This window comes from Dendrobates tinctorius, unplaced genomic scaffold (genome assembly GCF_039654945.1).
Source record: "Dendrobates tinctorius isolate UK_male_01 unplaced genomic scaffold, ASM3965494v1 ptg000250l, whole genome shotgun sequence".
Classification (NCBI taxonomy): domain Eukaryota; kingdom Metazoa; phylum Chordata; class Amphibia; order Anura; family Dendrobatidae; genus Dendrobates; species Dendrobates tinctorius.
In genome coordinates this window covers 24291808-24319103 of record NW_027361917.1, presented here as the reverse complement: position 1 = coordinate 24319103, position 27296 = coordinate 24291808, and the positions used below count along the sequence as shown (strand labels likewise).

At 41.3% G+C, this 27296-nt stretch overlaps 1 protein-coding gene across 6 annotated transcripts in view; it reads right to left on the bottom strand.

The window, feature by feature from the left end:
• The window catches only part of MAP4K3 (mitogen-activated protein kinase kinase kinase kinase 3), a 399677-nt gene that overhangs the window by 109633 nt on the left and 262748 nt on the right, over positions 1–27296 (bottom strand). For 4 of the 6 annotated variants that reach the window (XM_073557519.1, XM_073557520.1, XM_073557521.1 and 1 more), the window contains exons 8-13: positions 18294–18366; positions 16419–16550; positions 16056–16118; positions 15874–15955; positions 14516–14626; positions 12822–12896 (exon numbers count right to left, since the gene is read on the bottom strand). In XM_073557519.1, the coding sequence (XP_073413620.1) occupies positions 12822–12896; positions 14516–14626; positions 15874–15955; positions 16056–16118; positions 16419–16550; positions 18294–18366 (536 nt within the window). The remainder of the gene's footprint in view (positions 1–12821; positions 12897–14515; positions 14627–15873; positions 15956–16055; positions 16119–16418; positions 16551–18293; positions 18367–27296) is intronic. The other 2 variants (XM_073557522.1, XM_073557524.1) reach the window with 1 other exon arrangement.

The following is a 27296-nucleotide window of genomic DNA, read 5'->3' as shown; positions in this document are numbered from 1 at the left end:
AAATAATAGACTCTCAAAGATTTGATAACAAAAAATGATTGAGTTTTCCACAATAGTATGCAGGTCTGCATGTGGTAATAATATACGGGGGCACAATGCAGCCTGACGGCTGGGGATGTATTATTTGTTACAGCACTTCAAGAAAATGGGCTTTGAAATCAAATAATAATACATGTCCTACCAATGCAGGCAAGAAATGACAAGGAAGTGAGCCTACAAGCTGACATATTAATATCTAAGCACTTGAAAGGAAAGAGGTATGAGGGAGAAATGATACCTTCACAGAGCAATTTCCAAACAACATAATGGCACAGATTTCAGAGAAGATTTTCACTGGAAGGGAAAGAGATGGGCTGTCTCGCACCTGTCTGTCAGTCTCTGTAGTGCCTTAGAAGACACTGGAAGCTTATTTCACCACTTGAACCAGAAAGTAAGTTGCTATCTTCACTACTTTAACCAATTAACCTTTCAACTAAAATACTTTGACCATAGCTAAAATCTGAGTCATTACTGTATATTATATTCTGTATGTATTGGTTCAGTCAAATCTGACCCTGCAATACTCTAGTCTGTTCCTCGCCATGCTTTCCTGTTCTCCATGGTTTGTTTCATTTGCTCTAAGTTCATTCACATGTCATTCTTCATGGCATCCAGCCAACGGGCCTTCTTCTCCAGTTTCCTTACATCACTGACCATCTTCCTTTCTAACTTGCCCTCGACACATTTCCAAAATCAGTTTTTGCTGAGTGACCTTGCCTCCAAGGGACAACTCTGGGTTTATACGATCAATAACATCTTTGTTCATGATCCTAGCTGTCCATGGGATTAGGTGAAGGCTTCACCAGCACCACAGATCAAAGGCGTCAATATTTTACGTCTGTCTTCTTTCGTGAGTGCCCAGTCCTCGCCAGGGCTGTGGAGTCGGTAAGCCAAACCTGCGACTCCGACTCCTCAATTTCCCTTACTCCGACTCCAACTCCGACTCCACGACTCCGACTCCCACACATATTGCTTATATTTAAGTGAAAAATTTATTGTAGTACAATGTGAACCTCAGACATTTAATCATTTTTATGATCCAATAATCAAGATGTTTAGATAGAACAGAATATATATTGGTGTACTACCCGGTTTTCATTCTTTTTGGTACAGATACGATATGGATAGACAGATATGGATAAATGGATAGATAGAGCAGATTTCTAATCTGCTTTTGCTATTGAAAACATTATCTATGAGCTCAAAAACCTTTCAGGTGATGCAGTTTTTTTAAAAAGATGATCAGCTTTTGCAGCTGAAAAATGTATCCTCAAAAAACACAGGAAAAACGTTGTGTGTGAATGTAGCCTTAGATCAGGAATATAACAGCCATTTATAGGACATTTCATAACTTTCCCAAACTCCTATGAAAAAATATTCAGCACATCCTGCATTGAATTACTGTACCCAATTTATTATATATTTTAGGAGTCGGAGTCGGTCCATTTTATACCGACTCCAACTCCGACTCCACCAAAATGAGCTCCGACTCCGACTCCACGACTCCGACTCCACAGCCCTGGTCCTCGCAGCTATAAGTCACACTTGGGAACACAACTGCAATGATCAGTAATTTTTGACGGTGATTGAGACATCTTTGCATCTTCATACTTGGTCCATGCTGTTGTAAGGCCACTGTGATTAATGAGGTACCCAACAAATACAAAGATGTTGACCACTTCTATTTCTTCATTGTTGATCGTTATATGGACTTCTTGGTTGGTGGTACTCATGATTATGGTCTTCTTGATATGAAGGTTAAGTGTTTTTTCTTTAAACTTCAAGATCAGCTCATCAAGTCCTTCTCACTTTCTAGCAGAAGGATTATATCATGTACATCTTAGGTGGCTGATGGTCTTCAGCTTATTTTTTTTCATCATCTATGTCTAGCTTCATCTTGATTACGCATAGATATTGCAATAAAAGAGGGAAAAAGAAAAAGCATCATTGTCTTGTACTATTTTTTTTGATCGCACTGTATCTTCTTGATGATAGTGTGAACTGATTATCCTGATCAGGATCCTCCGGCACACCTTTCATGCTCAGTGCTTATAATGCTCAACACAATCAAAAATCTTGATACAATCAATGAGGCACAGGCGGAGCCTCTTCTGATACTCCCTCGTCATTGATATGGGCAATCTCAGGTTTCCAATGTGATCACTACCCTTACAAATCAGCTTTGGCATCAACAAGTTCTCTATAAAAAATGTTGTCTGAGATCATTTGAACAATCTTTAGATACATACACCTAGCTGGCATGAGGAATCAAGGGGAGTGATAGTTGCCACAGTCCCTGGCATTGACTTTCTGCGGTAGTGGGATGAAAACGGATTTTTTTTCCAATCCTTTGGGGATATGCAGGTCCTCCAGATCTTCTGGGATATTGCTGTCAGTGCTCTTGTGACTGGTTTAAGCAGCTCTGCAGGGATACTATCAATGACAGTTGCTTTGTTATGTGTCAATTGCGTCAATGCTCAATCCACTTGACTTTCCAATGAAGCTTGGTGAATATTGTCTCTTTTGAAGGTTCAAAAATGAACAGAAAACCATGTTTAATGATTTTAAAGAGAGTATCAGCTTTTTTTTTTTTTTTAGAAAAATAAAAGTAGAATTCAAGTGATAACCGCACAAATCAGGGGCGATCTTAAACGTGATTTGGTCATTATGAGAGTTGAGAAATTCCACATGCACTGCCCTGATCCGGCATCCAGTCTGGTCCTGCATTGCAGTAAGACTTCTCTTCTGCACCTGGCATCCTGGGTTAGGTCATATCTCATGAGGCCTAGTAAGTGACAGAAGCACACATGATGCTGGGGGCAGAAGTGAACACTGGCTGCCATGCAGATCTGGACTGGTAACCAGAAGAGGATAGCGCAAAACGAACTGCTCATCTCTGGCCATTACCCTTTAAGAATAAACAGAAGAATTCTAAGAATGCTACTACCCTTACAAAGGAAGCACATTTGTAAATCACTGCCATTGTTATATAGAGTTGAAGGATAAGTAGCTATGAGTATGATCATTTATGAAACCTCTGCATTTTTATTACTGCAGTTAAAAACACTGCTGAAGCTTTTATTCGTGCTGCGTGAAAGACTCACGTATGTGCTATACTATCCTGTCTATGCTGGCCATACACATTAGGCTAGATTCACACCATTTTCACCACACCACTGTAGTTGACTATAGTTTTTCATCATACCCCACCACAACCTACACCCCCCTATAAAATATGCATAAGGCCAATACAGCTAAAATGTAAATTTGGTGGGGGAAAAAAAAGTTTCCAATAGACACACACAACGCTCTGCAGAATTTGCGTCTTTTTAGTGGTCTTAGTATTTTCTATATGTTATGCGCCACTTTTTATGTTGTCTTTCTTGATTTTTTTTTGCAAACTGTGGTGTGAACTGCAGAGTTGTCTACAGATTGCTGTTTCAGCTGACAGCTATGTCTCCAAACCCCTTCCAAAGCTAGACTTGGCTGAGCATAGCTGTGTCAGACATCTCTAGCAATGCCTTATCTCCCTGAAAACAGAACGACTGGGAACTTGAAACCCAACTACCATACTAAATCCACATTTTCCCCAAAATCTGCCATCAGGGAAGGGTCATTTGGAGAGGGCCCTTCTGCCTCCATACACAGATGGTCATTCGGTCTTAACAAAATCAGCAGGTTCAGCTGATAAACACCTAATGTGCATGGCCAACCTCAACATGTCCCTCCATAGGTGGTGAAAATCTATGTGCTGTAGAATATTTGTTAATGAATAGGCATTACTGCACACAGGAGGGCACAGCATGCATTTTACACAGATTTTCAAAAGCCTACTGATTACAGTATAAATTTAGAATCTAGTCTGGATATAAAGTAGACAAGGAACAGATCTTTCCAAATTTACCTTAAAATACATAACACAGCAAGTTAAAAGTGACGACGTCTGTAACTGAATGAGATCCACTCTTTGGGTACTATTTTTATTACACCTTAGGAACCCATTAATAATTTAACACTACACCTAACCTTCATTTCACCAACACTCCTCACCCTGGCAATAGACATGGTGGATGAGTGGGTCTTCTTTCTAACAACTGTATTTTCAACACAATCCCACCTCTACAGTCCCTCGTCCTCTCTTCTTTTGCACTCTCTCCATATGTATTCTCCCTCGAATCTCCAAGTGGCCATCATATACCAACCCCTGGGTCCGGCCACTGCCTTTATTGACCACTTCTCCACCTGGCTTCTACACTTTATCTTTGCTGACATTCCCACCATCATCATGGGTAACTTCAACATCCCCACTGACACCCACCAGCGAGAAGCCTCCAAAGCTCCTGTCCCTTGCTTCATCCTTTAGTTTTACTCAGTGGTCCTCTGCAGCAAGCCACACAGACAGACATACATTAAACCTTATCTTCACTCACCTCTGCTCCCTATCTAATCTCACAGCCTCACCTTTCCCCCTTTTTGACTACCATCTACTCACGTTCTCATCCCTATCCTCCTCACCTATCTCCCATATTCAGAAATTAGCACACTCCTGCATGAACCTCACATACCTAGACATGTATATGCTCTCTGACTCTATTCTAACGATATCCTCCATATCATCACTCCAAGACTCAGACAGTGCCATAGTTTTCTTCTACTGGCATCAGCTATTGACTCTGTTGCCCCTCTCATGCATGGCAGAGTGCAACGAATCAGTAGACAACCCTGGCACAATAATCTCATTAAAATGCGTTGCGGAGCGGCTTGGAAGAGAAAACACTCTCAAGAAGACTTGACTGCATGCAAAACAGCAACTTTTACATTTAAATCAGTTCTTACCTTTGGTAAACAGATCTATTTCACAACCCTTGTATCTTCTTTATTCAACAACCTCAAACAGTTATTCAACACTTTTAACTCCCTACTCTGCCCTCGCTCATCTCTGCAGAAGATTTTAAGGCAAAGTCAAAAATAAGGTTGACTAAACAAGGCAAGTCTTTAACACCCACCACCACAACCCCTACGTATAACAGATCGCTGCCCCTCATCCATAACCTTCCTCCCTCCCCACCATCACTGAAGGAGAACTCACTCATCTCCTCTCCAAATCCCACTTCAACACTTGTGCACTCGACCCCATCCCACCTTCTCCCCAACGTCACCACCATGTTTATCCTGACCCTATCCCACATTTTCAACCTATTGCTAACCTTTGGTAACTTCCTTTCTGCTTTCAAACATTCCACACCTATCCTGAAGAAGCCATCCCTCGACTGGACCTCTACGTCCAGCTACTGCCTCATATAGCTGCTCCTGTTCGCCTGCACGTTTCTCAAACAGCATGTCCATGCTGAACTTTCCTCCCATCTCTCATCAAACTCACTGTTTGACGACTTACAATCTGGCTTCCATCCCCATCACTCCACCTAAATTTCCCTGATTAAAGTTACTAACGACTTGCTTCCTGCCAAAGCTAACAGACACTTCTCTGTACGCCTCCTTCTAGACCTGTTTTCTGCTTTCGACATAGTCAACCACTCCCTCCTACTACAAATCCTCTCTTCCCTTGGCATCATAGACCTTGCCCTTTCCTGGATCTATTCATACCTCTCCAACCAGACATTTAAAGACTCCACTCCCACACTAACTTCTCATCCTGCCCTCTCTCTGTTGATGTCCCCCAAGGCTTTGTCCTAGGACCTTTACTTTTCTCAATCTAGACCTTTGGCCTCCTACAACTCAAAGTTCCATGGCTTCCAATACCATCTATATGCTGATGATACATAGATCTACCTCTCTGTCCCAGATGTCAACTCTCTGCTGTCCAAAATCCCTGAAGTTTCAGGACTTTCAGATGGGATTTGATAACACATCTCTTCAAGCAAGCTTACAGCCAGCAATGATCCCACTGCCACCTTACTACAGCCTACAATAACCTGGATGCCACCACACCACCAGCAGAGCTGCCATAACCACCCCCAACCTACTGTATCCTTCCCCATTATCCAGGAGATTGTAAGCTCGCAAGGGCAGGGCCATCTCTCTCTCCTCTGTACCAGTCTGTCTTTCTTTATTCACTGGAATTTACATTTGTATTTTGTATGTAACCCTCACTCATGTACAGCACCATGGAATCTGTCTTGCTCTGAAAATAAATAATAATATTTTACATACTATGATGTAGATGTTCCATATTTACCGTAACAATTAATGGTAAAAAATTAAAACAATCATATCTATCATTATTACAACAGTATCATTAAATCACACACAAGCACAAAAATCTACACTATAATTGTATTAATTAGATGCAGACATAGGTCATATAAGGGATGGAAAAACTGGTAATTTATGCGTTGGGGACCTGATTTTGTGTACACTAAGGCTAAGTGCACACGTAGCAGAAAATTTCTGCTTGAAAACCGGACTCCCTTCCCAGAAATCGCACCTATTTTTCCACGGCGGTTTTTGCGCGTTTTTGATGCGTTTTTTTCCGCAGCGGTTTCAAAACGCATGGAAGAAGCCAAAACCGCGGAAACATCCGCAAAATAAATGACCATGCTGCGTTTTTTACCGCGATGCCGTTTTTTCGCGGTAAAAAAACGCATCAATGTGCACAAAAAGTGCAAAATGCATAGAAATGACTGGGAAGCTTATTTTTAGCTGTTTTATAACGGTTTTATAGTGAAAACCGCGGTAAAAACTGCTAAAAAAACGCTGTGTGTGAATACAGCCTTACTATTATACAGGTATAACCGGTTCTTCACCTGCTCTTTCCTCACTGACTGCATAACTTTGTAGTCCATACAATGGTGGCTGGTGGAGGAACATGTGACCAGACCTGTCCATCAGTCCCCTCCAATTGTAAAACACTTTACACAGGAAAACGGCTTTTCTATAGGAGGAGACAAATGGAAAGGTCTGGTCACATGTTCCTCCACCAGCAGCCAATGTAAGGCCTGGAGAGCTTTGCAGTCTGTGAGGAAAGCTGTAGTAACAAGAGCAGGAGGAGAACCTGTAATACTTACCGCATAATGTCCCAAACACCTCTGTTAAAATAAAATTCAAATTGTCACCCCCTTTAATGAGCTGCGCAACACTGCTAATTGTAAATCACTTACTGGGACTACGGTACATTGTATAGCTGACAGGTCCAATGGATGGTTGGTGTAGACAAATACACCCACAAAAAAGGTAGGACTAGCAACAACTGTTTACCTGCATAGAATACCCATGCATAGATACTCCGCTGAATTCCTGGCAAGAACATCTGTTCATTATGAACAACCAGAAATTCAATACGAGTACATACATGAAATTCCTATATTGTAAAACAATAGCAACAATTAAATCTTATTCTCTGTCACCGAGGAATTTCGCATAAAAGTATGTACTGTAATTTCAGACTTTGCTTCCTCGGGGCATCAAACAGCTAGTTTTCCAACAACACTTCATTAGAAAATAATGGAGCCTGGATGGTAACGGTAATATATTTATCCTACTGAAGCATTTCAGAGGAATGTGCCAGGAACAAAATACAACAATGTCTTGATAAAACGTGAATTTTATTAAGTAAATGTAAAAAATAATGAACAGTACAATTTAAGCAAACACTGAAAAACTGACCCAGACAATAAAATATGTTGGTGGGTGAGCTAGTGGAAGAAGTATATCAAAAGGTTCACAGGTAAGCGTACATGGACGTACCCAAACACAAATCACCATAAGGTAACCTCACATACCAGTTGGCTAGCCTACTATTGTCTGTATGCATGTACATAAGTCTTGGGTATAGCAGATTTGTCTGATGTGATAGAATTGGTAATGAATCGCATTCAAAAAACGTATAAATAACAATAAATAGTGATGAGTAGTATGTGCAGATGGGGGATTACATCCAGTATACAGACAAAAAATTAACAATACATAAGTACGATCAGCTCACCCATCAAAAGAGGCCCGAAACGTGTTTCACCACAGCTTCGTCAGGGGTAGTTGGCCAGGGAGTCAGGTAAGTCGAATCCTGCTTTGAGCAGGGGGTTGGACCAGATGGCTCAGGAGGTCCCTTCCAACTCTACGATTCTAAGATTCTAAGTATAAATGTGATTGCTGGCCAATCGGATTAGGAAAAGAAGCCTAAACCATCTGTTCTGAAGTCCAAGAAGATTCTCCTCAGAAGCAACGCTAGCACAGATGTGTAAATATACTAAGATCACATTACCAGAAAGAGAGGATCATTGTTTTTTGGTGTTTGTTTAAACTGTAAATTATGCTTTATCAAGACATTGTTGTATTTTGTTCCTGAATCCTTCCTGTTATTTTTGGTTACATACCTACCACTGTGCCTTATGGGGACCTTAACAAATATATAACCTGGGTTAGTTGAGATTTATTTGATAAATTGTTTCAGAGCAAAGTATTTTGCTGGAGAATGAAATCAGCGTTGTGTGATATAATTCAGTGGCTGCTGCCCCAATTCTAAACTCCAGCGGGAGATTAAAATAAAAAGTGATCTAATCACCATCATCCGACGGCCCCCGGACACTGTCCCTCCTCTCCACGCTCCCGGCATCTTCCGTTCCCAGTACTGCTTTGCGCCAAAGACCGCTGCTGCTGTCCTCTCGCGAGAGCGCAACGTCATCAGCGGCATTTCGCGCAAAGCGGTACTGGGACCGGAAGATGCCGGGAGCGTGGAGAGGAGAGAAAGAGTCCGGCGGCCGGTGAGTAAATCACTATTGCTATTATAATTCTATTTTTTAAATGTTTATAGTACCGAGGGTCCGGAGGAGTCTTTTCTCCTCCGGACCCTAGATACCGGCTAGCGCCAGTCACCTCCCGACTGCGTCGCAACTGACGCCCGTGTGCCCGGAGATGACCCGCGGCAACCGTCGGGAGATCAGTGGCTAGCGCCACTGATCTCACGACGTTAGCGGTGGTGTGCGTCCTTCTAATTGAGGACTGCGCCTGTCGCGACCAGGCAGTGCTGCGGGATGTCGGTTACAGACAGACAGACACCATAAGACGATTATATATATATAGATGCTTGGCAAATATACTTTGCTATGTTACTTTAGAACAGTTTTCCTTAACACCGACTCCTGGGTAGGCTCATAGCTAAAAATAAAGAAAGTTCACTTTTTCCCTTGATCACTTCATCCTTGCGCATATTCACGACATGAAATAAATTTGCTTCAAACACGGGAATCCCTTTTAAACCATCAACAATATACAAAAAAAAAGAAGCAAAGAATGCTTGGTTGTCGTACGGACAAGCGTCGGCAGGTACTGTTTGTTCTTGAAGGAGCTATGTCTCTTGCATAACTGCCGAGATCTCTCAGAACAACAAGACGTCTAATGGCTTACTCAGGTGTGTAAGGAGACAAAGGTTTCCTTTGGTATGAGCTTATAAAAGGCTGCCTCGAAAGTAATGGTCTATGACCAAGTATGCACAGCCAGTATCAAACACTCAGGACCTTCTAACTTCAAAATACACGAATGAGTCAGCTAATGTAAAAAAGCCGCTCAGATTTCTGCTGAGCCGTGCTGGCCTAAGTGGAAAGCAAATGAGACACGTCACCTGTGACCACACTGTGACAACGCGCTGCCGCAAAACCACTTCAGCCTAATTTAATCAACTGCTGTAGAAAATAAAATGTAATATTCCCTACTGGTTGAATGCCGTGAAAACGAGGGCACGAAATTCAATTTAGCCCTTCAGAGAAATGTCATCTGTGGATAGTGGCGTCAAGGGTGAAAACTAGAATACCAGCTTCCTTGGAGAGGGAAAAGCCCTAGCACCAATATTTAAAAAAAATAAATAAATAAATAAAACCTCCAATCTTTTCTCACTTCCTAAAAAAATTGTCCACAACAGCCCCCATTAATGCCGTATGCTTTCTTACTCCTTTGCAGGATGAAAACCGTTAAGGTTAGAGAAGGTTATAAACACTGCTTTGCTCCTGCCAGACTTTGTTTGCTTGAAGGTAATGCGTCCCCAGAAATAAGTATAAGTCTGTATGAAATAGTTATTCCCAAAAAGTTTTCTCCCATCTATAGGATTTGGGATTTCTGTGGGTCTGACCCCTGGGCTCAGAGGACGAACTCTGCTCCATCCAATACGGGGCTGAAGAGCCTGGTTCTGAAGGTTCTACAGCCTTGTTCTTGAGAGCTGTGGAAGAACAAGTGTTCGGACCCCCACAAATCAGTAATTATCCTCTATTCTATGGATGGGAGTACTTGAAAGGCAGAAAGAGTCATGTCACTCACTAGAACTTTTAACTTTATTCTTTCTCATTCAAAGCAGCATAAGAACATGGACAAACGAGGCTGTGGCCTAAAGCCCCCGTCACACACAGCGTTCTCGCTAGCGAGATCGCTGCTGAGTCACAAGTTTTGTGACGTAACAGCGATCTCACCAGCGAGATCGCTGTGTGTGACACTTACCAGCGACCGGCCCCTCTGCCGGGTATCGCTGATCGTCCTGGAATGGCCAGGACATTTTTTTGATCGCAGGTCTCCTGCTGGCCAGCACGCATCGCTGCGTGTGGCAGGTGGGAGACCAGCAATCATCGAGCTGGCGCTGGTAACTAAGGTACACATCGGGTTTCTAAGCAGCACTTAGAAACCCGATGTGTACCTTAGTTACCAGCGCGCTGATGCAGGGAGCTGGTAACCAAGGTACACATCGGGTTTCTAAGTGCCGTGCGCCGCTTAGAAACCCGATGTGTACCTTGGTTACCAGCTTCCTGCACCAGCGCGCGGGTAACTAAGGTACACAGTGGGTAACTAAGAAACATGTGTCGCTTGTTACCCGCGTGTCGCTGGTGCTGATTGCTGGTGAAGCTGCCTGTTTGGCAGCTCACCAGCGATCATGTAGCGAGGCACCAGTGATCCTGACAAGGTCATATCGTTGTCGGGATCGCTGGTGCGTCGCTATGTGTGACGGGGCCCTTAGGCTACTCTATGCTGCTTTGTAAATAAAGAAGTTAAAAGTTTTGCAGAGCTCCATGGCTCTTTCTGCTCTTCAAGTATTGTTTTGTGTCATAACTTTACATTTTCATTGGTACAATTCTGTCTTGTATGTATTTTTTCTTATCACTTTTTATTCCAAGTTGATGAATGAAGAACATCAATTGTACCATTTTTTACAGCATTTACAATGTGGGTTAAATAACTGAACATCTTTATAGCCTTCATGTAATGAGGAATCAATTAAGGGCAAAGTTTTTTCTTTCCTTATTTTCTTAGCATTTGTATCTTGCAACTTATGCATTCTATGATTGTAGGGCCACTTCTGAAATTATCTTTTTCTCACCTCCCTGTGATTCGAAGATTCGCCTACAGATCCGTTGAGTACCCGGGCAATCAAACTACCACATATGAGAGCGAGAGAGACTGATCTGGAAGCAGTATTTTATAAAACAGGAGGAGCTAGGCATATTGATTAGTATGAAGAAACATGGTAGTGTCAAAGTTTTCTGTGAAAAGATCCACAATAACTCTCATTTTAGACTGGTAGATCTATGCTAAGAAGTCCAGTGGGCGGTCCTATTCTATGGTTACAGCCTACTTAACCCGGTAGCTGTGAATTTCTAACTAGCCCCACCCATTGGACTCTTGGACTCCCAGGTGTAGAAAGAGCAGGGCTTTATATTAACAACAACCAAGTTATACTGAACAAATTCCATTAAAACTGTACGTATATCTGTTTAGCTGGTCCTGCCCACAGATACATCACAATGTAATTGCAGCACTATTTCCTTTAAGGCCTATTATTTACGATGCAATTTTTTAATTTTACACATTACATTTACAACTGGTATGAGAAGTCTAAAGGGGGTTTTACACTAAGCAATATCGCTAGCAATATCGCTAAAACGTCACTGGTTTTGTGACGTTATAGCGATATTGCTAGCGATATCGCTATGTGTGATACTTACCAGCGACCGGCTCCCCCGCTGGTTATCGCTGATCGCGCGAGAATGTCCGGCTCCATTTCTCGTCGGCTGCTTCCTGCTGAGACTTCCTGCTGTGACGTCCAGCGACGCGTGGAGGCGGGCGGGAGGACGCAGGATCGCTGTGTGTGAAAGGTAAGTATCGTGCGCTGCGTCGCTGCTGCATCGCTGTGAGATCTTTCTGTATGAAAGCTCACTAGCGATCATTTAGCGATGCACCAGCGATCCTGACCGGGTCGGATCGCTCGTCGGATCGCTGGTGCATCGCTAAATGTAAAAGGGCCTTAATACTGTTCCCTGATTTTGAGTATCTTTTGTGTATAATCTCTAGTTGGGTATTTTAGATTGATATCACGCTAGTAATACTATATTAGGTGACGAAAAGGCTATGTACTGATACAACTGCCTAAACATCAGACACAGTTATCTGCTCATTTACGGTCAAAGAAATTAAATAACAAAATCAAATCTGACAATTATGCTTAAATGAAGGAAATTGACATGAACTGACGCAAAATTGACATTTTTATGGAAAGATGAAGCGATATATGATCAAGTCTAATATGACATACTATGGATGTGTTTGTCCTAGGAGTTAGAATGCAATAAACTGGTTAGTGCTATTCCATGTCACACTACGGTAGAAGGTGGGAGATCATTTACAGACCTTGATGAAATGAGCACAGAAGGCATATATGGACTTCACTTTGAAGCTGCAAGCTTGGTAAGAGCAATGTTATATATTGCCTTAGCTACTGCAGGTTTAGGAAGCCAGCATACTGTGAAATAGTTAGGTGATACACTCAGCTTGCCAGGAACAAGCAATTGTACCTTGGGACGGGCAGCAAAACGAGGGGCCCGACGCACAGGAGGAGATGCAGGAGAAAAGATACCCCAAAACTTAAACTATGTGGAAAAACAAAAAGGGACCAACGCACACAAAAACATACAGAAAAAAAAATTAAAAATTTTAAAGAGACAAGTTTACAAAAGCAATTTTTCTAATCAAAACTACAACTAGTAGAAAAAAAAAAAAAGAATCTTAAAAAGTGTCTATATGCAGATAAGATCTCCTCTAGGAGGAAGGAAAGTTGGATCTCCAATGCCACCGATTGGAGGAAGCTACCTCACAAGTCAATATCTGAACCTTTGACAAACCTTGCAACAAGACTGAGGATGCTAGCAAAACCAGAGTCTCCTGCAAAAGGAAAAGACATCCATTCTGTAACAGCCAACAAGTACCCTGTTCTGTACTGATGAGAGGCAAGAGCCGTGAAAAAGCGGTCAGACAGCCCAGAAGTCGTCTAGAGCAGGGTTCCCCAACCCTGGTCTAGAGGACTGATGGAGCACTTCTCATCTCTCTCTCCTTGGTGTTTCTGTTCGTCAATAAAGCTATCATTTCCCTACTCCATGTAGCCCACTACACCAGCCGGTTACTTGTTGAATGACATGTAACTTATTGGGATATAGCAAGACTGTAGAACAATGCGGGAACGCAGTAATCTTGCGGATACTGCAGTCTTGAACTACAATGGATGGGACATTTAATGTACTGCTTTGCAGTATATTATATGTGCAGTATGCATACTATGACTTTAGAAATAAAGCGATTTTCAATCAACCTGAAACAACTCTGTACAGATGTGTTTTTTCTTTGTATGGAGACTCAGGTTTGGCAGTTTTACTTGTCCAAATGGTAATTTGCAAACATTGGCACAGCGTGATGATACACAGGATGGTAGATCCTGGTATAAAGTAACTCTGTTGCACTATCTGGACAGAATCACATTTCATGTATAAAGGATGAAAAGACAAAAATGTATAAGGGCCTGAGTGCCACAATTCAAGTCACAAAACCCAAAATTTGAAATTGAAGGGCTTTGTGTTTACTCCTTGGCACGTATTCGCCTTCATGTCTTTTCTCCTGTAGCTTGCCGTCCCTTCTTTTTTTATTGCCTTTCTGACTATTCTCTTTCTTATTACTTGTATTGTAAAAGTGTTAAAATTGTCCTCTCGTAAATAGCATTTGCTTTTGCCTTATACCTTACGGTATATTCGGCGCATTTTTTAGCATCTTGAATCTGATCTAATTTGCAATTATATAATATTGCAATTTATAAAATTTATTCAAATTAAAAATTAAAAAAAAAAAACCAAAACATAGTTTGCATCGATTAGTGATGGGCATTAGACTGTTTCACACCATCCAATAGTTCTTTGGGTGGATATTACATTGTGGCTTTGGGTCATACATAGAGCAAGACTGCTAGGTCTTCAGATGGGATCCCTTTAATGAAAATATATGATTTGGAAAAAAAAAAATGAACACCAACATTACTCATTGACTTCAACATTATCTGTGAATCACTGATAAATTGTACAAAACGGACGCTGAAAATCAGCTTGGAGAAAGAAAAGGTAAATGTTGAAATTAATGTTAATGTTGAAATTAATGTTAATAAACAGCATTTAACATTAGACTTATAAAGGTAAAATGAGCTAAAACAGTAAAAGAGCTGGCTTACCTCTGGATCATCATCATCAAAGTCATGGTAACTAGAGTGGTCAGGATTATTCACTTTATCCAACAATTCAATAGCAAGTGTGCGATTCAACGGTTGTGTAACAAACGGATGCTACAAAAGGAAGAAAAAGACGAGTAAGGACAGGGGCTAATGTTAACTTTTAAGGATTTTAAGTGCTTGTACGCTCTCTGTAGAGCAGAAAACCTGTATTAGAGCTGTCAGCACAATAGATAATGCAAGAATTTGGCTACTTTGACATCATATTGTTCAAAAGCTTTAGGAAGGATACAAGGAGAAAAAAAAAATGTGAAAAGAGTGCGACGAAAACAAAACAAAAAGAAACAAAAACTTGTGAATTAAAAATACAAAATCCAGGTTCTCTCGCTCTCTTTTTTTTTTTAAACACGCACCAAAAAACGTCACAAAAACTGTGTGTGTAGGTATTAAGGGCGTTTTTATGCTACACTTAAATTGTTATTTTTCAGTTTTGAATGGCAGCTGCAGTTCACAGGAGTGCACGGTGCTGTGTACGAAACATTTCTCAGCAACTATAGCTTGACGACTAAAACCAAAAAATGTGAGCTTAAGGGGAACCTGACAGCAGCACTCACCCCCACAATGTGTTTGGAGTGATGGAACAGCCTCCTGATAACATTTATAATCATGGCTGTAATATGGTTGAGTGTTTATGTAGTTACAGCAAAAGGAAAACTAGATTTGTGTGGTCCAAAAGGTGGGCAGCATGAAGCAAATGAACAATACAGGTTGAAGAGCCGGACGGGGACCAAAGCCGGAGCACCACCACTGGTCATCTTATCCAAGTGCTGCTCCAGGTGATTAACAGGTCTCTCCTTATGTGCACACATGGAAATGATATGTCAATCACCTGGAGTGGAGCGGGAGAAGCTGTCTGGGGGTTGTACCACATTAGTCTTTGACTCTGCAATTCTACAAATCAGCATGTACAGGGAAGAAAAGAACAAGTCGCCCCTTCTCTTCTCCTCCCTGCACAAGCTGATTTGTCAACCATGCTGCTCTGAGCCTGAATTGCAGGGATGAACGATGGTAGCGCAGCTTTGCAATAACTACATAAACCCTTATTTATTATAAAGACTTCCCTAAAAACTTTAATAGGAGGCTGCTACCATACTAACACATTATGGAGGTAACAAAAAAAAAAATAAAAAAAAAAAAAATAAGTTGATAAATACAGTTAAATAGCAAATCACAATTGTTTTAGTCAAATATAGTTAACATATATAATAGATCATTGATACTGTCCATATAAGGATAACAAGTGTGACATTGGCATGCTCCAGAGCTTACTGACAGTGATATAGTGACGCATTATTATTTACCTGTAACAATTTTTCGGCTGTAGGTCTTTTCTTAGGATTTTTCGTGAGAGCCATCTTTACAAAATGATGAAAACTATTTGACCTTCAAAGCAAAAAAAAAAAAATAAAAAAAAATAAAATGTGTATATCTATTGAAAAGACAATAAGTGCCTTTGAGTAAGAAGGGCTTGTCTGATTCTTACCATTTCATCTTGTCTTTTAACTTTGGAGGCTGAAAGTTGCTCTTTGTCATTAAGAATAAGGCCCTGAAAACAAACAACCATTAATGCCAAAAACAGGAACGTGATAATAATATTAGTCTTACGAGGAGACACTTGACATTTAGAAATTACTAAATTATTTACTATTAGTAACGGATAAAAGGCAATTGTGAAGAATAGATGAAGGGGAGAACGGAGGGGGAAGAGCTACAGGGGGGTGGGCAGGAGACGGGCACGTGCAAGGAGAGAGGCAGGAGGTACGAAATGAAGGGGCGACAAAAATAACTTGACTAAGAAGCAATAAGTTACAAGAAAGGGAAAGAAAAGAGGCTTTATTTGCTTTACCTCATTGGATGCAAGTCAAACATGGGCGGCTGAAGCTCTGCCAGCTCTATGGACGTTATGCCCACTGCCCAAATATCACACAACTGGTTATAGCCACCTTTCCTCTCCACAGCGGCCACCTCCGGAGCCATCCTAAGGACAGGATTTATGGTCAGGGTTTTAGTAATAAGTATATAGCTACACTGCGCAAGGTCTAAAATATGAACTGTGACATTATTTCATTTTATAATCTTTTCACACTTGTATCCTTCTAATAATGAAGATACAGACATGGTTTACATTAGATCAAGCTAATTCTCCCGGTATATCACTGGATTACTGGCAGACTAAAATAATGGCAGATAATGACCCTCTGACACGTTATCATGAGCACATCTGTAGCCAATGTGAAGCATGCTGTGCAATACTCCCCACAAAAAAGCTTCTAACTCATTCTCATACTATGGGGGCGATTTATCAGGATTATTTTTGGCTAGATTTCTTTGAAAAACTCTTTTTTGCAACAACTGGATGTGCCAAAAAATGCGACTTCTGACGTTTTCGCGTCCATTGTCGTCCCAGCTCCGACAAAGTGGTCAGAGCTGGGGCAGGACAGGAGCGCGTGACACTCGGCGACACTCGCTATGCCAGAAATCTTACTCTAGCGGGGACTGGAGAAACATTTGTGGCATCTTAATGAATTAGCAGCATCCGCTCCAACACGCTCCTTCTCTTTCCAGTCTTAATGAACCGTCCCCAAAGTGTGCGGATGAGATTTGAAATGTCGTTATCTGATCTGAATACAGTACAGTAAATGTAGCGCGGGGGGATGGGGCCACAGGGGCAGCTGTCCCATTGTTGTCCACCTTTAGAGACAATTTCTTTTTTTTCTACATTCGACTTTGATGTGGTCCGTGGTCATAAATCAGCTAAAAGTAGCTAAGGAGAAGACAAAAAAAAGGTACAAATTTCCCAACTGAAGCAACAGCTTATTTATTTTGCAGCCAGCAATAGATGCTGTAGAAAGCAAGGTGTGCAAAATCCTAATGAAACCCAATTACTAAAATGATTTTTAGCCCAATTAAATAAGGACAAAAAATAATCAGGAATTTAAAAAAAACTAAAATTTTCAAAGACACAAGAAGCAAATACTGCCATTTTAAAAATCACCATTCACTTCAGCATGTAATGGAGTAACAGAACAAAATTCCAAGTGTGTTGAAAACTGCAATTCCGCTATTACTTTTTGGGCTTCATTTTCATGCTCTTTGCCTTTTGTTTTCACTGTGCTCTAGCACAGTTTGATTAAAGCAATACCAAACTTACTAGTATCATTATTTTTTTCCATATCTCAGTGATTTAAAAAATTCTGAACTTTACACAAGGAAAAAATAAATATATATATATATATATATATATATATATATATATATATATATATATATATATATATATATATATATATATATATATTGCTTGTGTCGTGATTTTCCAAGATCAGTAACTTTATTTTTCCCACACCGAGCTGATGCTTTTGCCACTTTGGGATACACAATGTTTTGATCACTATTTTGCTATTCTTTTAATGGTACACAAAACAAAAAAATGTCCAGTCTGGCAGGTATGGAAGGTAGGTAACCATCCATTTCGGTAGTTTCCTAACTTGGATGCCCCTCCATCAGTGCATTGAGAGACACGGTGTTGACTACGCGTGCGCCAGCAAGGAGCGCAACTAAGAGTAAGTATTTTGGTGTGACTAATTGAGGATTAATGTCCAAAATCTGGGCAAATCCTGGCTGCCGCGGGCAGGATGCATCCGAAATGATCCAACTCCAGCATAACGTCATAATCAAATAAATAGAACAAGCAAAGAAAAGACTTAAATGATTCTCTTACCAATATGGCGTGCCAATGAAAGACTTTCGCTTAGCTATAGTGGCTGTTATTTGAGCAGAAACTCCAAAATCAGCTATAAAAAAAAAAAAGAAAAGGAAAAAAAACATTAAATCATTGGCCGCAAATCTATTATTTGGCCAAACATACACAAAAAATGAAACATACACAAACTCTTCATTGGAGAACTGTATTGTAATTTGTGTGTTTTCAGACCTTAAAGGGAATCTGTCCGCAGGATTTTGCCATCTAATCTGAGAGCAGCATAATTTGGAGACATAGACCCTGATTGCTACAATGTGTTACTTACTAACCTGCTTGCTGCAGTGTAGTTTTGATAAACATCAAGACAGGGCCAAAAAGTATCTGAAGACAGATTTTTCAAAGGTTTTATGGGCTGATGATATGAGAGTGACTCTTGACGGACCAGAAGGATGTGCCGATAGCTGGAAAAGTAACAGGAACAGACCTCCACTTTGAATCAGATGCCAGTGAGCTGGGGTACTGCTATGGGCTGGTATTATTAAAGATGAGCTAGTTGGACCTTTTCAGGATGAAGATGGACTCAAAATCTACTCCCAAACCTACTGCCAATTTTAGAAGACACTTTCTTCGAGCAATGGTACAGGAAAAGGGAAAAAATCTTTCACGAAAACCATGATTTTTATACAGGACAATGCTCCGTCGTCACACACCTCGAAGTCTCCTCTGCTTGGCTGCCAGTAAAGACCTTAAGGATAAAAGAATAATGACATGGCCTCTTCCTCACCTGACCCAAACCCTATGAGAACTTGTGGGCCCTTCTTAAAATTGAGATTTCCAGTGAAAGAAAACCATACTGAACAGTATCTGGGAGGCTAGGGTTGGTGCTGCCCAAAAAGGTGATCTTCAACAGATTAATAAACTGTTAAGACTCCAATGATGGAAGACTAATGACTGCTACTAATAAGAAGGGTGGCTATATTGGTTACTGATATTTTATTTTTTAAATATCAGGAACGTATTTTGGTACAGGTTGAGTGGTTTGGATATTATTCTCACTTTAACAGATGAAAATTAACAATTGAGATGGGGGAATGTACTTTTTTCATTGGGTTACATACTAATTTGTTGCCCAATAATTAAGCACACAGATATATTCCCAAGAATAAAATCAAAACCTCACTTTTACTTTCTTAAATATTCATGGTTTTTAACAGTTTGCACTGGCCGTCAGCACTGTAGTTGTTCAATAATGAAATAACCAAAAATACAAATTGCCTAAGGCTAGGTTCAGATTGCGTTATGCAGCCCGTTCAACGCATAGCATTGACGGGCTGCGTTAATGGTATAGCATAACGCGATCGCGTTACGCTATACCCGCTAGTGCAGATGATTCATCTGTGTTAGTGGTGACAGAGCCTCAGACGCTGCAGGCCGCGTCCAAGGCTCCGTCACTGAATGACGGCACATCGCGAATGAATGCTGCTTTACGGCATGCGTCGCGATGCGCCACATAATGGGGGTCAACGGCAGCTTTAACGGACTGCGCTACACCGCGTTATACCGCGGTGTAATGCAGTCTGTCTAACAGACTGCCTAAACGCAATGTGACCCCAGCCTAATAATTGTGTACACAGAGGTGTAGGATGGATTCCTGCACTTCATTTCCTTTTTTTAGCATACAGAGAGTCGCAGCAGAGGTGTGGAAGTTATTAAATAGCAGTATTGAGATGCGTGAATGGTAATCAAGCTCTGTGGTAACTTATAAGACTTGTTCTAAAGCTCAGCACAATCTTTCTGTGTCTCCATCTGCTTGCTTCCTCATTCCTCCTCCATAGAGTAAAATGGCAGAGCAACCGGACATCAAAATGAGCTGGCATTCAGAGTGGGTGACAAGTTCTGGCGGCATGGGAGAGGGGAAGAAGTGCTTCATAAGTGGGTTAAGAAGTGCTTCATAAGTGGGGGTAAGAAGTGCTTCATAAGTGGGGTAAGAACAGCTTCATAAGTGGGGTAAGAACTGCTTCATATGTGGGGTAAGAATTGCTTCATAAGTGGGGGTAAGAAGTGCTTCATAAGTGAGTTAAGAAGTGCTTCATAAGTGGGGGTAAGAAGTGCTTCATAAGTGGGGGTAAGAAGTGCTTCATAAGTGAGTTAAGAAGTGCTTCATAAGTGGGGTGAGAAGTGCTTCATAAGTGGGGTAAGAATTGCTTCATAAGTGAGTTAAGAAGTGCTTCATAAGTGGGGGTAAGAAGTGCTTCATAAGTGGGGGTAAGAAGTGCTTCATAAGTGAGGTAAGAAGTGCTTCATAAGTGGGGTAAGAAGTGCTTCATAAGTGAGGTAAGAAGTGCTTCATAAGTGAGGTAAGAAGTGCTTCATAAGTGGGGTAAGAAGTACTTTCCTACTCATCTGGTTAAAGGGGATATATGCTTAAAAAAATATCACTGAAAAAGTTGGAGAAGTTGAAGAATAACCAGGATTGTCAGGAAGACAGCTGGGTTCACTTATTTAGGGATTCTCTCCTATTGGCTGAGCCAGGGCTACCAAATCTCCTTGAAATAAAATTTCCCACTTTTTTTGTAAAATTTCCTGATGTTTTTCAGCATGGGCAACATTTTTATGTTGACAAATTATAACAGCAATGATACAGAGCTGCATCCTGAATGTATTATATATCTCTCCATATAGGTGTTTGTTATTAGGGTCGGTTTATATGTGTTGGTTTGGGGATATTTACAAGGACTACTCTCGGTGAAGAATAAAAGAACTTTGGCAACCTAGCAACATTTATGGATCAGTAGGGAGAAGAATCCCAGATTTTCTTACCCTGGATATCATGGTATACAGCTTTATTCATGGCAGAAGTGGCGTGAACCTTGATACTCTATCAAGGCATCTAAATGGACATTAACCAAAACGGACTATTCCAATCGCCGGTATTGCTGTTTCTATATATGTGGCAGATTGTATCCATTGATATTTTGCCGTGTGGTACACCTATATGGGACATCATGTGTGAATTAGGGAATATTGCCCCCCCCCCCCCCCCTCCTTTCTCTTCTTTTTTTGAGCCCTGAATTTGTAAATATGATGGCTATATATATGAGGTTTTTTGGCTTCAATATTGTGATTTTCGCGCATTTGAGGGGGTATATGGGATATACTATGTAATATGGATATTTCTATTTTAGACGAGTAATAATTAGTATATAGATAGGGATAGCAGTGGGGTACTCTAGAAATAATTGTGTATATTTTTGTATACTTTTTCATGCCTCCCCTTTCCCTACTACCTACTGTCTTTCATTAAGGGTGCCCAATGTAACCGAGGATTGTATTCTAGTATGGTGTTTGACCCTATATACAACTATTTTATATTTTAATGTTGGTTTCCGTGGTTTGTTTTTGCGTCCTTGCATCTATGTATTGCTGTGGTCTGATTCTATCTATCGGCCCTTTTGCAATATGGCCGCCGGAGCTTCAATCATACTGCGCATGCGCGCCCTCTGGTCCCCCTGTGTGACGTGCCCTGCCGACTTCGGGTGCCGGAGACGAGCGTACCGCCTGGTCATCCTGAGGCTCCATTGAGGTAATGTGTCTGGGGTTCTTTAACCCCTTGAGGGTGGGTTATGTGCCCGTTGGTGCAGTATAGACATTATCTGCTGTACCATCTTCCCCCTCTCTCTTTTTCACACATGTAAGCCGTGTTTTACATGGCCTGAGGGCAGCAGCATTAACTTTTTGTTAACCCTCTTTTCTACCTCCTTGGGACAATATATGTATATATTATTTACGACAGATAATGGGCATTGTTTCCCCTTTTTTATATATGACATATTTGGTGTTTGATCTAATTAGATCCAATACATGTTGCTCTTTGTATGGAGTAGTCAAATATATACATTAACCCGTTAATATGCTAGCTCAGGTTGACTGGGGCAGGTTTTTGCTCGTGTCAGCATTTACACTATTGCACTTTGTGATTGTTCTTCGCATATGTTCCCCATTTTTGTCTTGTCTTGTCTTGTCCATAATTTAATAAAGAGAATTTGCAATCTTATCAATATGGATCTATGGTCGCATCTTTGTGGTTTCCACATCCTCGTTGTATATACCAGCGATTGATCCTAGTTTGTCCACTCAGAGCGACACCTATATGGGGAGATATATAATACATTCAGGATGCAGCTCTGTATCATTGCTGTTATAATTTGTCAATTATTTTCTGTGTTTTGCACAGGCTTTTGCACTGATATAATGGACTACAAGGCCAGGGAAAAATCCTGGCTGGGACAAGCTGACGAAGTTTTTGGACAGGACGGGATAGGTGGAACGCGGTCTGTTGGTCACAGGAATGATGGGCTGTTTGAGTCCATTAAAAAATTGCTTATTAAACGTACAAAAATTTGGTGGAGTAGGATATTTTTGGAAAAATACACTGTAAAGAATATGATACCTAGGGGCCTACGGGTCCGGGTCCTACCGACTTTCCCCATCGAGGATGCCGAATTTATATCTAACTGGGAGGATGCGTGTGGGACATGTTCAGTGGCACTAATGAAATTATTGATTGAATATAATACGAAATCCCTTAATATTTTGGACAAAGAGATTGATCAGACTTTGCTAGATCTTCAGGCTGGCTGTTCGGTGGAGCAATTAAAAGTATATGAGGATAATTTGGAAAAAACGGTAGATACCGTAGTGAAAAAAATTAACGAGACACAGGCCTCAAAATTTAATAGGGACAGTAAGGACTATCAAGATAAAATGGTCTATCAATGGAAAAAACATACTGGCAATTTATCAGTGGGACATCGTAGTGTCTCCAACACCTCCATATCATCACTTAGTGATTCATCTGAGACCTCTACCGCTTCCATGGTTACTCGTTCTCGAGTTAATTATGGACGAATGAGAAATTTTAACTTCCACACACACAAGAGGAAGAAAAATCGAACACCGGAAAATCAAAGTAGGGAGAATAAGGTAATTAATCTTAGCGATCATTTGCTCACTAGAGCTGACTGTAACTTACTGTATAAAGGCCTGTCATTCTCACCAATGGCGGGCTTTGACAGATTCACGGCCATTAAAGACCTACATATCTTTGCGAGGTCTCTATTATTTAAGCGTTTCTATTATGATGATAATAAGAACACATTGTTTCCTACAGAGAAAGAACAATCAGCCCTGATGATCCTTGAGGAGCTGGCGGAGGAGCACTCAACCACTGAGGGAGGTAAGATTCCTCCGGCCTTGAGGGTACGCTCCAAGAAGTTCCCCCCTCTCTCGAATTGTGGTGCTATTGATCTATTTGTGAAAGTTGTTAGCAATGAGTTTGCTAAGATACCACAATATATACAAGGAGATAATTTGACAGGGGAGGAGAGGAAACATTTGGGACACCTGAAAAGCCTCCCTGATACTGTGATAAAACCCGCGGACAAGGGGGGGGAACGTCGTTCTATGGCCCAAACATATGTACGAAAAGGAAGTTATGCGCCAGCTCTTGAATACAACATGTTACAAGAGACTGACCTTCAACCCCTTGTCCGCCTTTTGCACACAGTTGAAAAAGATTCTTATAAGAGCTAGGGACGCTGATATTATCTCTGGAGAATTATTCACGGCGTTAATAGTAGTTGAACCTATGGTGCCAACGTTTTATCTCCTCCCCAAGACTCATAAGAACATTCAATGCCCCCGGGTAGACCGATAGTTTCGGGGAGAGGGGGCTACTTGGAGCGTGTCAATAGGTGGCTGGATTCTCTCCTTCAGCCACTGGTGGAGGATCTACCATCCTATCTTAGGGATACCAACCAGTTGTTGTGTAAAATGGATGGTCTGACGTTAGATGCTGACACTATTCTCGTCACTATGGATGTTGAATCGTTATATACGAATATCCGGCATGGTGACGGATTACGAGCTGTTGAGTTCTTTCTGTCGACATCCAGTCTTTCCCCGAGTTTGAGAGCCCTGGTCTTGGAAGTTCTAGAATTTGCCCTCACGCACAATTTTTTCACGTTCAGGGGGTCTTTCTTCCTGCAGCACCAGGTGACAGCGATGGGGGCGGCGTTTGCGCCCTCCTATGCCAATCAGTTCCTGGGGCTGTGGGAGAGAGACCTCCTGATGTCAGATCAACTGTCATCTATGGAGCGCGTACCCTTTTGGACGAGCTACATAGATGACATTTTGTTGTTCTGGCAGGGGGATATGAGTCTATTGGATAGATTCATTTTGGAATTAAATGACAATGGTCTAAATATCCATCTCACCGCCAATTATGACAGGGAAAGGGTCGAATTTCTGGATGTTCGAATCAGTAAGGGTCAGGAGGGAAATATACAGACCACGATTTTCAGGAAACCGACGGCCACAAATATGCTCCTACACGCATCCTCCTCACACCCGAGACACATGGTACGTGCGGTACCGATAGGTCAATTTTTACGTCTTAGACGTTTATGCTCTACAGAGGAGGAGTTTGAAATTCAGGCTAAGGACTTGAGGGGCCGTTTTGCAGATAGGGGATATAGCAATCGGTCAATCAAAAGGGCTTATTTACGAGCCAAACATAACAATAGGGATGTCCTTCTGTATAAAAAGAAGGACAAGGTCATGAAACCTGACATAGTAAGATTTATCACGAATTTCAATGCCCGGTCCGGTCAAGTACGGGGCATTTTGAACAAATCTTGGAATATCTTGCAAACTGATCCCATCTTGGGTAAGATTATTCCAGAGAAACCACAAATTACTTTCAGGAGAGCAAGGAACCTACGTGATCATCTCGTACGTAGCCATTACATTGGAGATCCTCCCAGGACCTTTTTGGATAATTTTATCCGCGATAAGAAAGGTGGTAGTGCGGCTTGTGGACACTGTGTGGCATGTGCTAACATGATTACAGACAATACGTTTACGGATTCTTCTGGACAGAAACAATTTAGAATTAAGAAACACATCAATTGTTTGTCCCGGAATGTTGTCTATTACGCCACATGCCCATGCTCCCTGATCTATATAGGGCTTACCACTAGGCAGCTGAAAGTTAGGGTCAGGGAGCATGTGCTGGGCATACAAGCCGCGGCTAATGAGGAAGAGGTGCAACTACTTAAAACGCTACCGAAACATTTTAGATTGCATCATAATTGTGATAGTAGTGGCCTCAAATTTAAAGGTATAGATATGGTAGATATGGGTATTCGAGGGGGGAATATCTCTCAACGGCTAGCTCAAAAAGAAACGCGTTGGATCTGGACGCTTAATACAGTGCATCCTAAAGGGCTAAATGAAAGTCTATCCTATGTTTCTTTCCTGTGATGACAGTTCCTCGGTTTGGGACTGTGCGGGATCATACAATGGTGCAGGAGTTGTTGGTTTTAACATTGTTTTTAACATACATTTTTTTTAATTTGTTATTAGGGTCGGTTTATAGGTGTTGGTTTGGGGATATTTACAAGGACTACTCTCGGTGAAGAATAAAAGAACTTTGGCAACCTAGCAACATTTATGGATCAGTAGGGAGAAGAATCCCAGATTTTCTTACCCTGGATATCATGGTATACAGCTTTATTCATGGCAGAAGTGGCGTGAACCTTGATACTCTATCAAGGCATCTAAATGGACATTAACCAAAACGGACTATTCCAATCGCCGGTATTGCGGTTTCTATATATGTGGCAGATTGTATCCATTGATATTTTGCCGTGTGGTACACCTATATGGGACATCATGTGTGAATTAGGGAATATTGCCCCACCCCCTCCCCTCTCTTCTTTTTTTGAGCCCTGAATTTGTAAATATGATGGCTATATATATGAGGTTTTTTGGCTTCAATATTGTGATTTTCGCGCATTTGAGGGGGTATATGGGATATACTATGTAATATGGATATTTCTATTTTAGACGAGTAATAATTAGTATATAGATAGGGATAGCAGTGGGGTACTCTAGAAATAATTGTGTATATTTTTGTATACTTTTTCATGCCTCCCCTTTCCCTACTACCTACTGTCTTTCATTAAGGTTGCAAAATGTAACCGAGGATTGTATTCTAGTATGGTGTTTGACCCTAAATACAACTATTTTATATTTTAATGTTGGTTTCCGTGGTTTGTTTTTGCGTCCTTGCATCTATGTATTGCTGTGGTCTGATTCTATCTATCGGCCCTTTTGCAATATGGCCGCCGGAGCTTCAATCATACTGCGCATGCGCGCCCTCTGGTCCCCCTGTGTGACGTGCCCTGCCGACGTCGGGTGCCGGATCACGTGGGCCCACGTGTTTCCGGCCGCGTCGTCGGTAGGAGGTGCGCCCGCAGTGGGAGTGATGGATGGCGCGTCCTGCGACATTTCCGGCAGGCGCATTTAAATAGATGCATATGGTGGTGGATACTCATGCCCCCTGAGGAAGGAGCTTATCGCTCAGAAACGCGTGTCGGGGAGACGAGCGTACCGCCTGGTCATCCTGAGGCTCCATTGAGGTAGTGTGTCTGGGGTTCTTTAACCCCTTGAGGGCGGGTTATTTGCCCGTTGGTGCAGTATAGACATTATCTGCTGTACCATCTTCCCCCTCTCTCTTTTCACACATGTAAGCCATGTTTTACATGGCCTGAGGGCAGCAGCATTAACTTTTTGTTAACCCTCTTTTCTACCTCCTTGGGACAATATATGTATATATTATTTACGACAGATAATGGGCATTGTTTCCCCTTTTTTATATATTTGGTGTTTGATCTAATTAGATCCAATACATGTTGCTCTTTGTATGGAGTAGTCAAATATATACATTAACCCGTTAATATGCTAGCTCAGGTTGACTGGGGCAGGTTTTTGCTCGTGTCAGCATTTACACTATTGCACTTTGTGATTGTTCTTCGCATATGTTCCCCATTTTTGTCTTGTCTTGTCTTGTCCATAATTTAATAAAGAGAATTTGCAATCTTATCAATATGGATCTATGGTCGCATCTTTGTGGTTTCCACATCCTCGTTGTAACATTTTTATGTTGCATAATTTACA